This window comes from Vulpes vulpes, chromosome 10 (genome assembly GCF_048418805.1).
Source record: "Vulpes vulpes isolate BD-2025 chromosome 10, VulVul3, whole genome shotgun sequence".
In the NCBI taxonomy this organism is placed as follows: domain Eukaryota; kingdom Metazoa; phylum Chordata; class Mammalia; order Carnivora; family Canidae; genus Vulpes; species Vulpes vulpes.
In genome coordinates this window covers 14,430,441-14,444,418 of record NC_132789.1, presented here as the reverse complement: position 1 = coordinate 14,444,418, position 13,978 = coordinate 14,430,441, and the positions used below count along the sequence as shown (strand labels likewise).

General features: G+C 47.2%; 1 protein-coding gene across 2 annotated transcripts in view; it reads left to right on the top strand.

Annotated features, from left to right (window-relative positions):
- KSR2 (kinase suppressor of ras 2) overlaps positions 1-13,978 on the top strand; it is a 408,105-nt gene that overhangs the window by 92,393 nt on the left and 301,734 nt on the right. For both annotated transcript variants that reach the window (XM_072722940.1, XM_072722941.1), the window contains exon 3: positions 2,200-2,350. In XM_072722940.1, coding sequence (XP_072579041.1) covers positions 2,200-2,350 — 151 coding nt within the window. The remainder of the gene's footprint in view (positions 1-2,199; positions 2,351-13,978) is intronic.

The following is a 13,978-nucleotide window of genomic DNA, read 5'->3' as shown; positions in this document are numbered from 1 at the left end:
AAGCTGGATGAATACAGAGACAAAATCCTTTCAGCCAGGGATTGAAAACTGGTGGTTCCCAAGCTGTTCTTCCTTGTATCTGATGCACAAACATTTTTTGTTTGTCTGGTATAGTGTTTGCAACAAATTTTTTGAGCCAATATTTAAAAGCTTAAAGAGTTTGCATTAAAAAACCCCAGATCTCTGGCTTCTCTTGAAAAAGCCCAATTGGGGAACTCACTGAACTGAATTCCTGTCTGGTGGCAGTGAATGACCTGATTTCTGCTGCCCCTTTGGATCCTGTAGGCTCCTGCTAGTGAGCAGTTTTGCTCATTTACATTTACCTGGCCTGCAGGTGTCCCAACTCTGGCTCTTACCTTAGTCTGTTAGAATCCTGAGTCCACTAACCCGGAGATGGGGATGAGCTGGGGTTCCAGCTCTCTGTCTGTAGCTCCCATGTGCGTCCACCAGAGGTCCCCTTTCTGAGGAGGAAATGGCTCCCAAGTAACAGCCTGGGTTCAGACTTACTTGCTGTGCAACCCTGGGCAAGTGGTCTAATCTCTCTGAATTTTAGTGTCCTAAATACAGACCAATGATGATGATGAAGAAAGTACTCCTTTATGTGGTCTTTGTGATAGTAAAAACAAACAAACAAACAAACAAACCCAGGGAAAGCCCTTAAAACAGTGCACCATCCATTTCATTTTTGTTTATTATTATCATTTTATTGGAAGGAAGTGCATCTGGTCTGTTAGTCCGCATTTCTTAAGGCTTTGTCCATTTTTAATGTCATTATTACTTTTGTGGTTTTTTTCTCTGACCCCAAATTTCAGTGAAAATTGAGTATTTGGGGGAGTAAATGATAGGATTAAAATGCACAAGTGAATCCTGCAGCAAAGAAGAGAATTATTTTATGCTGTCAGTGAGTCTCTCTAAATGTGATTTGTTTTGTACCTTCAGATCCTGGACCATCAGTTTTCTTAAAGTGGCCTTTACAAGCCATGTGTCTCTATTTGAGAAAAGCCCTAAATGATTCAAATATTGCTTTTTCCTGATCCTTGCCCTAGTGAATTGGAAAGGCACTGATTTGTCTTTGTGGCCTTTGCCCTGCATCTGTCTTGAGGTGGGGAAAGAAATTTTCCTCTTTTTGGCTGCCAGTTTAATGCCTGTATGTGTGGTAGAGATGCTGGTGTGGTGGTGGTGGCCTGATTTTGTTGTAATACACAGATATTGCCACAAGAGGGCAGTAATGTTCCACATTGTCCTAGAAACTCCATCTTTAGGTATCTCAAATTCTTACTTAAATAATATATGTAAAAACAATGGATACCATTAACTGCTATAAAATGAAGCCTCTTCATTTCATATACATGTATAGCTGTAGATGTATACAGATGCATAAATGCAAAAAGATGCGTAAATATTGAAGTTTGACAAATTTCAAGGTGTATCCATATCATGGTGTTCAGGGACACATCGTTTTGGGAAAGGGAGGGTGGTTGCTTTTGGTGGTGAAGAGACATTTATATCTGGGAATCCTACCCTCTCCAGAGGTATCCCTGTCCCCACCCTATGCTATACCCCAGCCTTAGCACTTTGTCTTAGAATGCAAAATTGTGCCCTGTGGGCTCAGACACAAATCCAGTTCCATTTCCAGCACTGAACTACAGACAGGGTTCTGTTCTATGCTCAGGCTACTGCCTCTTAGGATTCCTAAGGCCCCAATCTAGACCCTTGAATGTGTAGCTTGGGAGGACAGCCATCAAGAGACTTGGGCCCTGCTCTTGGGCCCTGTATTGGGGCCAAGCCAAGCCAAGCAGGAGGCCCAGAGAGCCATCCAAAGATAATGAAAGTGGAATCTGCCCATGAGAAGTTCAGAGTGTACAGAGGAGGGCAGATAATTAACCACCACCATCTATGGAGCACTGACTGTGTGCTCACAATAGGTGCTACCTTACAAAGTAGGTGCCATTAAGACTCCCATTGTACAGGTGAATAAAATGAGGCTCAGAGAACGTGACTTGCCCAAGGTAATGAGCGGCAAAGCAGAGATTCAAATCCAGGTCTGTCTGACCCTAGAGTCAGAGACCTCAGCTGCAGTTCACACAGGGTCGGGTGTTGCACGTAGGCTGCTAGAGGGCAGTGTGGAGGCTCAGCCCACTACCCTTCCCTCTGGGCACCTGAGGTGTGTTTACCGTCTTTCTTCCTTCCCTCTTCTAGGAAATTACCCCCGGCCAGCTGAGTCTGGAGGACCTCTTGGAGATGACAGATGAGCAGGTGTGTGAGACCGTGGAGAAATACGGAGCCAACCGGGAGGAGTGTGCCCGTCTCAATGCCTCCCTGTCCTGTCTCCGGAACGTCCATATGTCAGGTGAGCAGGCCTTGGGGATGGAGACTCGTCCCCAAAACATCAGCCTCAGTTCCTCTAGATTTCTGTGCCTGAGCTGCAGGCCAGGATGAGACAGAGTCAGCTTTAAATACCACTCATGAGCAGAGAAAAGAGAGGCCTGGATTCGGAAGCCAGAGGTGGTGAGGGCAGCTCTTGGAAGCGCTTCCTTAAGGGAGAGCTCAGGTGTAGGGCATTTGGTTCTGGGTAACACCAGCCAAAGGGTTATTAGTTCATCCACGTAGTTGTTTCAGTTTCCACCACAAGGTGTCGCTGCAGAACCTCAGTCTGGACCCATCAGGCCGCTGGTTTTCTGCACAAGCCTTTACAGGCTTCAGCATGGGACATTCAACAAGTATTTACTGACTACTGTGTGCCAGCAGGCTGGGATACAGCAGGGAATGCAAGAGAACATATTTGGAACAGGTCATTGGCCCAGATTCCCCATGCATGCCCTTTGGTAGTCTTTCTTTCTAGCGTATCCTTATCAAAGTTATCATCAAAAGGGACCCTGAATCGGGGGCTGTCCTGTCATTGAAGAATATATGGCAACAACCCTGGCCTCAGTTACAAGATGCCAGTAGCACCCTCTCAGTCCCGGTCATGACAAACAAAAATGTCTCCAGATAGTCTACGTGGCCATGTAACCTTCCAGAAAGTTTGTATCAATTTATGTCTCTCCCCAGATCCTGCCCCCTACAATACATGAGGGTGAGCATTGATGTTAGGTTCTTAATTGCTTTTCTGAGTTCACAACTTCCATCAGAATTCTGCTACTGAGTTCAGTGAAGTCCTTATAAATGGAGCTGGCCTCCAGCTCTGCCTGAGATAGGTGTTTCACCCATCTGTGGTGACATCCTGGGCTGGACAAGACCATGAGAGGGCCTCTAATCTTGTGTTTTCCAGTTTTGATCAAGATGCCTAGAAATGAATCGGATTTACACTGCAACTCTGTACAGATACACACACACACACATACCCGTACACATACATACCTGAAACGAGTCTCGTGAAATAAAGAATGGCCATCAGGGGATCCCTGGGTGGCGCAGCGGTTTGGCACCTGCCTTTGGCCCAGGGCGCGATCCTGGAGACCCGGGATCGAATCCCACATCGGGCTCCCGGTGCATGGAGCCTGCTTCTCTCTCTGCCTCTCTCTCTCTCTCTCTCTCTGTGACTATCATAAATAAAAAAAAAAAAAAAAAGAGAGAGAGAGAGAGAAAAAAAATAAAGAATGGCCATCAAACACATTCTTACTATGCATGGTATTTTGCATCCTTTCCTATTTTATTCTGTATTACTTACCAAATGCTGTTCATGACCCACCACTTTCATGTCACACCTCACTTACGGATTGTGAGCCATGGTTTGAAAGACAGCGATCTTTTTGGTCCTGGTGGGGAGAAAAAATTTTCTCTCTACTCTTCTGGGTCCTTGGCTGAAATGGCCCCTGTAATAAAAGACAGATTAACAGAAGAAAAAGAAGTTGTAAAGTTTAATAACATGGTTACTTCCTGTATGTGTGGAAGAGCCTTGGGGAAACTGAGGAACTCCTTAGAGTGACCCAAGACACCACCTTCAATTGCATCTCTAGTTAAAGACAAAGGAGAGGAGGCAGTTGGGGGGTGGGGACAGTTGTGGGAGGTGACCAGGAAAAGCACAAATAACAAAGGGAAGGTGGGTGTGCAAAAGTCTCTGCCTTCTCCATTGAGAGGAAGAAGTTTCTAGAGTCACCCTTCTGATACTGAGTTGGAGACACCTTTATAAATGGAGGTTTCCTGTATAAATGTCAATGTCTTTTGCAAAAGTGCAACTTCTCATGTTTCAGAGCTTCACCCGTGTCTACTGTTTCTTCAAAATAATCAGCCTCAAATAGCTTTTATGCTAAAGGGACATATCTTGGGGTAGCAAATTCTGCTCCCTGTCACATCCTTTTGCCTCTACAAAGTCTTCCCAGCCAGCTCAGATGCCGTCTACAATGTCCTGCTTCTGATACCAACCTTATGGCCGCTGGGACCTTGACAGCAGTGGCCAAGTGCTGCACGTTTGCCCAAATCCTATGGCACTTAGTGTTGAGGTCAGCATGGGGAGCAGCGCAACTCAGTGCCATGTGGGGTGCATTCCACTGAACACAACCCAAGTAGGTGTTGGAAGTGAAGACCTTCTTATTACTTGTTATAAGGAAGGAGGCAGGGAGATAACTCTCCAAGCAAGGCCTCTCCCAACAACAAAATCGGGGAAGGGTTTAAGCTGCAGGCTCATACGTATTCAGGGAGGAGCACGACAAAGGATGGTTCAGGCTAGAATTGGGGCAAAAGTCATCCTCAGGTGGCAGAGTCCAGGTCCTAGTTGACTGAAGTCACAGGCCAGCCAGGTTCAGCATCATCAGCGCTCTGGCTCCAGGTAGTCCAGTATTTGTGTGCTCAACAGGGTTTAAATCCTGCAGAAATGACACAAGAGTGGGCATTAGGTCAGTCTTTACTTTTGAAAAAGCACTGGGAGCTTTACCACTGATTTATTGTCTCTGCTGTGGTCAGACTGTCCTGGCTTGGGAGTGGCTGTTTGTTTTTCACTTTCTTTTGTTCCCTTAAAATCATTAACTACCAAGATCTATTTGTTTTCCTGCAATTTTTATGCACCCCAAGAAGTTCTGCGAGAAATGTGCTTGTGCAAATAGTGCTGGTCTGGCATCGATCACAAAACGGCTGGGGTCCTAACATGACTTCTGTGATGTTAAGAAAGCTGTATCTCATCTTTACTTTTCTGGGGACCCTTAGCTCTGTCTTGTCTACACACCCAGCTCCGAATTTCCGTGGTGTCATACTTCATGTCTGATCTTCCTGTATGCCGCGTGGTTGTTTGTCACATTTTAATTTAAATTCTGACCTTTTTTTGGGGGGGAGGGGGGTGTGATTTAAAAAAAAAAAAAAAGGATGCCTATCTCCCTACCAAACTGTAAGCTGCAGAAGGGCAGGGATCATACCTCTTTTGGCTCACCATTTTATTCCCAGCCAGAGATCAGTATGTGATACAATATTTGACTCTATGAACTTAGTAAATATTTTTGAATTAATGCACCTTTCTCCACATGTAGCCCATGCAAATCACCAATGGCTTAAAGTATATGGCCTTTCCATGGGTTGTAAAGAAAGCTCAGGGTTTGGCTTCTATTTGGAGCCCCACCGTTCACATTTCCCCCTCAAGCCTTGACTATTGGCTAAATCTACTAGTTACTTAGAGTTTTCTAGACCAGGCATGGATTTCACATGGATTTCTTGCTCCCAGTGCCACTGCCTAGAATTCTCTTTCTCTTTGTTTTTCCAGGGAACCCCTGCTTATCCTCACATCCAACTCCTGCCTCAAAGCCTCTGCACTTTGTTGAGCGAATGAATGAATGCTTCTGTCACCAACTGACCATGTCTTGCAGTGGTTGTTAGTTTCCTGGCTCCCTCATCTAAATGTGACCTCCCGCTGGGCAGGTGCAGGACAAACCTAGCTCCTGGCTGGGGTTGTTAAGGGAAGACCCAGGATGCTGTTGGATGTGCTTGCCACTGATCTCCACCAGGGGGAAGCAGTGAGCCATCCTGGACCCATCCTTTTAAATCTTCCCTCAAAAATGATCATTGGTTCCTAGAAGCTTCTAACTATCTTGGGAGCTGGATGATTCCATCATTTCCTGCCCTTCGCTTTAACTAAAAATGTTATCCCAAACTAAGGAACAAACTAGTGTCTTTCCCACGAGACTCTTGTTCTTAAGCATCATGCCATATTTATGCACCCTGGTAACCCCAGCTCTCGGCTGGAGGGCTGGAGTCTTCTACGGCAGTGAAGTCAGATATTTTAAATTCTGGCTTGTAAATGGTGACTCGATGCATGTTTGTTAAATGACTGAAGGAATGCAAGTTGTATTGAGAAACTCATGGAAGCAGATAGAGACAAGTAAGCTTTATGCCTGGCTGAGGATACTCTCTGCCTCTCTGTCTCTCTCTTAGGGGATCAGGCAACTTTATTTCAGACGTGTGACTCTAATCTTAGATTTCTCCTTGGGTTGGGTAAATTTTTGTTTTCCAGTGTCCAAGGAGCCCCTGAGTTAGGGAAAAAAAAAATTAACCATTTTTGACTTTTCAGAGCTTGTTAGATCAGCCTCAGCCTGAACTGAAGAAGCCTCAATTGTCCTTTCAACAGGCTCGGGGGACCCCAAACCCATGATATCTTAACCTTTTCTTATCATATCAGATGTGGCCTGAAACCAAAAAAACATTCAGTCATTCAACAAAGTTTGTGGAATGCCTGCACCGTGTCAGGGACTGTTCTGATCTCTGAAAATGCAGGCTTGGATGTCAGTCCTCGGGGGTTTACGTTCTAGCAGGGGGAGACAGATGACACGTTATGATCATAATAAGCAAATGCATTGCAAAGTGTGTTAGAATAAGTGCAGTGGGGGACAGAAGAAGAAAAGTGGAGCAGTCTCAGGGGGGTTGGCAGAGCCTTCTGGGAATGGTGGCCAGGTTGTCCTATTAAATAGTGTGGTCAGGGCAGGCCTTCCTCCTATTCAGTTTTCCTCTCTGCTCTCCTTTCCCAGGCTTTCACTGTCTGCTAACAGTGTGGAATCTGGACAAACCCAGCCTCTGCCAAATTCTGAGTCTGCAACCTATCAACTATGTGATTTTCAGTATGGCCTCTCCAGATTCTGAGCTTAGTTTCTTAAGTAGTGGGATGAAGATGATGATCATTTCCACCCAGTGGTTGTTGGAAGGATTACATAAGATGGCACAGGCAAAGCATGGGGCCTGGCTCAGATTAGGTACATGATGAGTCCTCTTGTTACCATTACTGTCATTGTCCTCATTAGCACCATCCCTGCCCCTGTCCCACATCCATTACCACCATCTCTGCTGAAGTTCTACTACCATCACCACCCATCACCACCATTGTGTCATCACCATCATCATCACCAGCCACACCATCACCACTACCATCAGTGCCACCAACATCACCACCACCACTATCCACACCATCACCACACAACCAACCACACCGTCATCACCACCATCATCATCACCATCACCACCGTCATCACCACCAGCCCATCACCACCACCATTAGTGCCACCAACATCACTACCACCACTATCCACACCATCATCATCACCACCATCACTACTATCAGCATCACCATCACCACCATCATCATCACCACCAACATCACCACCATCGCTATCTACACCATCACCATACCACCAACCACACTATCACCACCACCATTATCATCACCATCACCAACATTGTCATCACCACCATCACCACCACTATTACCATCACCAGGGTCCACTAGCCTTTCTCTGCCTCCAACTCTCTTCCCTCTACCTTTCTGCCATACTCCTCCCTTTTTTTTTTCTCTAAAGGGCCCCTGGCCTTCAGTTTTCTAATTATGCTTCTAATTCTGTGTTTCTCTGATTTCCCTTCCCCCTGAGCCACTGTCTCCCTCAACATTGCTGCTTCTTTAGAACCTATTTCCCCCACTCTGTTTGACTTGATTGTTCTCTAGAGGTGGCCCACGTTTCCTCTGGCCAAAAGCATCAAACAGAAAAGCCCGAACAATTTTTTCATGGCACATGGCCCCATTTTCTCCATCATGGTCAGTACAGAGCCAAGGTCCTAGGGTTAAATTGATTTATTGCTGGAAGAGTGTATTCCTGCCATTTGCTCCCTCTCCCCTTCAGCCCCAGACTGGGCCTCAGGCCTGAAGACCACAGCCTCTCTCCTTGAACTCTCCTCTCTGGGTCACAGCTGCTTATCAGAGAAGAACTTGGAGGGGACAAGGCTCAGAGATCAGAATTCAGATGCTGTGCTTTTCTTTCTCTTCTGCTTCATCTTTGTCTGTACTCTTGGTCTTTTGACTGTTTTCAGACTAATAATGGGCAACCATTTGCATCTTTGCTTTCCCAAGGAAAGACCCAGGTCCCACATCATGGAAGACCTTGATTTTCTTCTTCCTTCCTTTCCTTCTTCCGTACTGATTTATCAAGCACTCAGTATGTATCAGGCACTGCGCTAGATTCCAGGCTTGGGGACTCTTTTAGGGCTTCAGGGTGGAGAGCTGAGAACCAAAGCGTGAGGAGGAATTCTCCTAATGACTTGGGTGGGGGGTGGGGTGGAGGGTGGGGGGGTGGGTAGCATGCAGAAGTGCCTTGTGGCTGGAGACAGCATGTTACATTCCAAGCACAGACAGACCTGTGTGACTGGAAGTCTGGGCCGGCTTTCGCAGTGGACCCTGGCACAGAGCTTGCATAATGGGGTTTTGAGCAGAAGATGTACAGATCATTGTCCACTTTTCAGACAAACACTCTGGTTTCAGAGGAGGGGAGTGGCTTAGAGTGCGTTGCTGGTAAGTGCAGCAGGAGGAGGCTCGAGGACTTCCAGGGTGTCGGAGGGCTGTGGAATGCAAAGGTCAAGAAAGAATTCTTGAGATTTTGTAGGGTGCAACTTAGTAAGTTTATTTAAGTAGCTTGGGGACAGGGGCAGAAAAAATGGGCAGAAAAAGCTGAACTTTTGTTGTATGAAGCTGGTGGTTGTATGCTTTGTGCTCAAGGGGGAAGGGACATGTAGGGAGTAGATAAGTGTCTTCGGATTTCTACTCCTAAAACTACTTTCCCAAGATTTTTCTAGTGCTTATCATTGAGCTTGACATTAATTATTGGTGAGAAATACAGGCAGTCAAGAGGTCCTTGAAGAATGTAGCAATCAGCACATATGGATCCTTATCGGAACTCTGCAGGCTGTAGGCCAGCCTTCTGGGCTAAAGACCAACATTTTTTCTGCTTCCATCCCTTATCACAGGGAGAGAGAGAGGAGGCTGGGGTACAGTTGGCCAGGAGATACCCCCATGCCCCAGCAGCCTCTCTGGAGCTTGTGCTGTGGGGGCCCCCTCCAGCTCCTCCTCCTGCATGTCCAGGGGGAGGACTGGGAGCCAGGAGAAAAACAGGACACAAAATGCCCTGAAATAGGACAGCCTCAGACGTTCTCTTGCTCCTTCCCGGTTTGGGCGTTGAATGAAGCCCACTAGAACCTTGCCTTCACTACAGCCTTCCTTAGACTGGAACAAAGAGTGAGAGCAGGATTGATTGCCCTATTGTTCCAGTTGCTTCTAACTTTGGGCTGACTGGGGAGGCTGAGGGAGAGTGGCCCCTCCCAAAGCCCACAGTGTCTGGTGTGTTCCAGAGCCCATGTCCTCTCTCCATCGTCAAACCCTCTCCAGCCCTGGGCTGTAGATCCTCAGGAACACCTTGCACACAAGTAGTGCCACTTTGGGTCTCTCAGTGGTGAGTGATAGAAACTTAATGCAGCCTTACGCACAAGTGGCTCATGCATTCATTCAATAAATACCAATCCAACTTCCTGGCTCAGTCACTGTTGGGGGCTAAGGGACATAGTGGTGGGTAAAGCCCACCAGCTTCCTGCGCTCAGGGACCTTATATTCTAGGCCCACACTGTCCAATCAAGCAGCCACTAGATTGTTGGGTGTGAGTTTAGTTCGGGCTGTGTGCTGGGGCACCCAAATATTGCCTTTCCATGTAACTTGGGTTTCTTATAGAATTAGTTCATAAGGGGAGACTGGAGATTCAGAGCAAGGTCTCTAACCTGTCCTGATGTGGGTAAGCCAGTCTGGGTTTTTGGAGACCTCTGGAAGCCAGCATGTCCATCTGTTGCAGGGAGACCAGGAAGAGGGACCAGTGTAGACACCTATGGAAGGTTATGGTTCTTTGGAGCTGTTCCCTCTGGGAGTTTGCAGGAAAGTGTCTGGTGTCAGATTTGAGGTCACTGTTGGTCACCAGGACCCACTGTCAGGATGAAGAGGTGGCCATGGAGCAGGACCCGACGAAGGATAAACTAGATCGGCACCTCTACATCTGTCTCTTATTGTCCTGGGCCACAACACTCCAGGTGGACCCCACTGTGTCTCCTGCTTCCTACACTTCTCACATTTTATATGACTTTGGCCAGCTCTAATCTGGGACCCAACAGAGAAGGAATTCTGGAAACGTGGATGGCAGCATAGCCAAGTTGACAATACACCGGGGAAGTGCAGGGAGCAGGAAGAGAGGCGAGCAGCAGCATGGAAGGTACAGGGAGGGGAAGAGAGTCAGGTACCAGCTCCTCAGGAGCCTCAGAGCCACAGCAAGAATTGGGTTTCTTTGAAGCAGAATAGGAGGCTGTTGGAGGGTGTGGTTTTTTTTTTTTTTAAGATTTTATTTATTTATTAATGAGAGAGACAGAAAGTGAGAGGCAGAGACACAGGCAGAGGGAGAAGCAGGCTCCATGCAGGGAGCCTGACGTGGAGCTGACGTGGGACTCGATCCCGGGTCTTCAGGATCACGCCCTGAGCTGAAGGCGGCACTAAACCACTGAGCCACCCGGGCTGCCCTATTGGAGGGGTTTTAAGAAGGGAATTGTCTTGGTTTGATTTCATTCAAGTCATCAGGCAAGGGTGAATGGAGCTGGTTTTAGGCAAGTTCCAATCCATTGGCCAATCTCTCTTCCTCCTTCTTCATCCCTTAGTTCTACTTCCCTTGGGCTTGGCCTCAGCTCCCCCTGCTTATTTATCTCTATCTTTCTTTCCTCATCTGTAAAGTGGGGATGCTGGTAGTATTTTCCTTGTGGCACCGTTGCCACAAAATAAATGAATTAATACAAATAAACAGTCTGATGTCTGGCCAATTATATGCCTAATACATGGTCGGCTCTGGTTATCTTCATTATTTTAAGTTGATCCCTCTACCCTCTGCCCTGCCCTGTCCCTGGCCTTTGTCTTATAGCCAGGGAAGGAGAACCCCTGCTGAGAAACCTCGTCCAGGGCTTCATCTGCCCTTCCCAATATAGCTGCTACTTTTACTTTCTTGCTTGCCACCTTTGGCCTGTCTCTTTAGACCCCCGCCACTTCATGCGGTCAGCCCTGGCTTTTGTAGGAGCCTCCCAGTGAGAACAAAGAGAATCTGGTTTCTGGCTTTCATGTCTGATCCAAGCCAAGGTTCCCCCCTCCCTGTATTCCTTGCATTCTGGATGTAACAGAGTGAGAAGAATTAGGCTCCAAACTGAGACTGAGCTTGGACCGTGGAATCTGCAGGGGCCGAATTGTTTGAGGCTCGTGGGTTCTATGTTTACTAACCAGCCGAGCTGAATCAGACTGAAACTGACCGTTCCATCTTAGAGTCAGACCCAAGCCCCTTCCTCCAGGCTCCCAGGTGGTCCATCTCCAGATGGCTTCATTAGCTTATCACACCAGCTACCCTGACCTCATTGCTTTTCTTTGAACAGCCCACCTCAGGGCCTTTGCACAGGTCATCCTTTCTGCCTGGAGTGTTGTGGCCCCAATCTTCCCATGGCTGGTTCCTTGTCATTTTGGTGTCAGCTCAGATGCCACCTCCCCAGCGAGTCCCACGTCTGTCCCAGACATTCACAATCCCCTTACTCTATCATGTTTTCTTCACTGTTCCTATGACATCTGAAATGATTCTGTTTATGTGTCTGTTTGTTTCTCTACTCCTCACTAGCACAGTGGTTCCCAGACCTGTGTGTGCATCAGCATCCCCAGTAGGGCTCCCGGATTTTCTGTTGTGGCTGTTCTAGAGAAGCACCTAGGCACCTGCATTTATAAGCAGTTCCCAGGTTCTGCTGTGGCTGGGGGTTTGGGGACACCACTTGGAGAATGGCTGTGCCAGAACTGTTCCAGAGCCTGGCTTTGAAGGGTTGAGTAAAAGGTAGTCACTGAGTGGTTAAGTGAATGATGGTGGCCCATGATACTAGTAAAAGCAGAAATCAGTGGAGTTCTTACTGAGAGAAGCAATGTGCTAGATCATCGACAGGCAGCACTAGCTCATTGAATCCTTTCGACAACCTCATGAGGTTTATACACTTAGTTTTTTTATTTACTGGTAAGAAAACGGAGGCCCAGAGAGGTAGACACTTTCACTAGGGTCACACAGCAGTGTGTAGAGCCAGGGTTGGAACTTAGGTTGGTCTGACTCCTGTCAAGCCAAGCGTCCTCCCATAAGACAGACGGTGGGGATGGCTTTCTCCTTAGCCCTGGAGTGTGTGTGTGGGGGGAGGGTCCATGTATTTCCATTTGCCCAGCTGGAGTGTGCACCCCTCTGGGGAGCTTATAGGGGTGTGGCAGCTTAAACCAGAAATGAGAGAAAAAGACATTATTTAGAGCATATATGTAAATACTGAATAACAACAACATTGCATATGCACAGAACACATTCAGTTTTGAGAAGCCCCTGCCTGCAGATGGTCTTATTTCATCCTCACAGATGTATGAGTGGTGGGCAGACCAGGATGAGCACCCATTTCACAGATGAGAAAACAGAGGCCAGCAGAAGGCTGCTCTGACTTGCCATGGAGCTGGAATTGGAACGGCAGCACCTGTTCCTGCTGCTCAGCACAGAGCCCTTTCTACAGTGGGGTGTTTGGGGCTGTTGGCGGGGGCCGCCTTGCCCCTCCAGGTTGAATCCCAGAGCTGCGGAGCTGGGACCCTGCCCTGAGGTGGGTGTGGCTGGGAAGGTCAGCAGTCCCTGGAGCCTCCTCGGAGCCCTGGGAGGCTTCTCCCCCTTCCTCCAGCAAGGCTTAGTCTCCCTCAGTGAGTATTTCTGCCCTGTTCTTAGCAATGGTTCTGGAAGAGAGTGGGTCTCTGATCCTTGGGTACGTGATTCTATTTGAAAAGTTCAGTAAATGTGCCAGAGGAAGCAGGGAGGGTGGGGGGAGTGGAGAGAAGTCTTTTCAGGTGGTGGTATTATTTGGAACCAAATTTGCCCCCCCCTCCATGTCCCAACACTCTGATGTAGCATTGCCGGACACAAGGAGATCGCTCCAGCTCCTTATGGTTATGCTTTGCACTCAGGTGGCCTTTTGTGTTAATTATTTTCCTGAATATCGACTGATAGTCTTGTATGATAAGTGCCCAAACTAGTGTTCAGGGAAGCAGGAAGAAAAGGCACTGTTTTTTTTTTTTGTTTTTTTTAAGATTTTATTTATTTATTTTTGGGGGGGAGGGGCAAAGGGAGAGTGAGAATCCACAAGCAGACTCCCTACTGAGCCCAGAGCCTGACAGGGCTGATCCTGGGACACTGAGATCCTGAGCCAAAACTAGTAGTCAGATATTTAACCTGTTGAGCTATCCAGGGGCCCTGGAAAGGCACTGTTCTGACCAAGTTTGAGGGTTATTTTTGTTTTCTAAATGAATACATAGCAAACAATTCTAGAAGGAGATACAGTTGGATATTTAGCATAGTTGTCTTGGATCAGGGGTGATTATTCTTTCTCTTTTGCTTGTCTGCATTTTCTGTCTTTCTGGGAAAGAAACAAGTAATTGTGTAACTTCAAAGAGAAAAATTTGAAGGAAAAAAAACTCCACGTTGTTTACCTTGTTCTGTTCCCCTTGTCCTGTGTTCCTCCCAGCTGCTGGTACCTGGTGGGCCTGGATGCTCAGACCCTGCAGACCTGGATGATTTCATATATTTATTAAATCCCCTCTTTGCATCTGTTCAAAAGAGAAAGCCTCCTGACTGCATGTTTTGGAGTAAACCTTCCCATGGCTTAGCAACTCTTGACAATG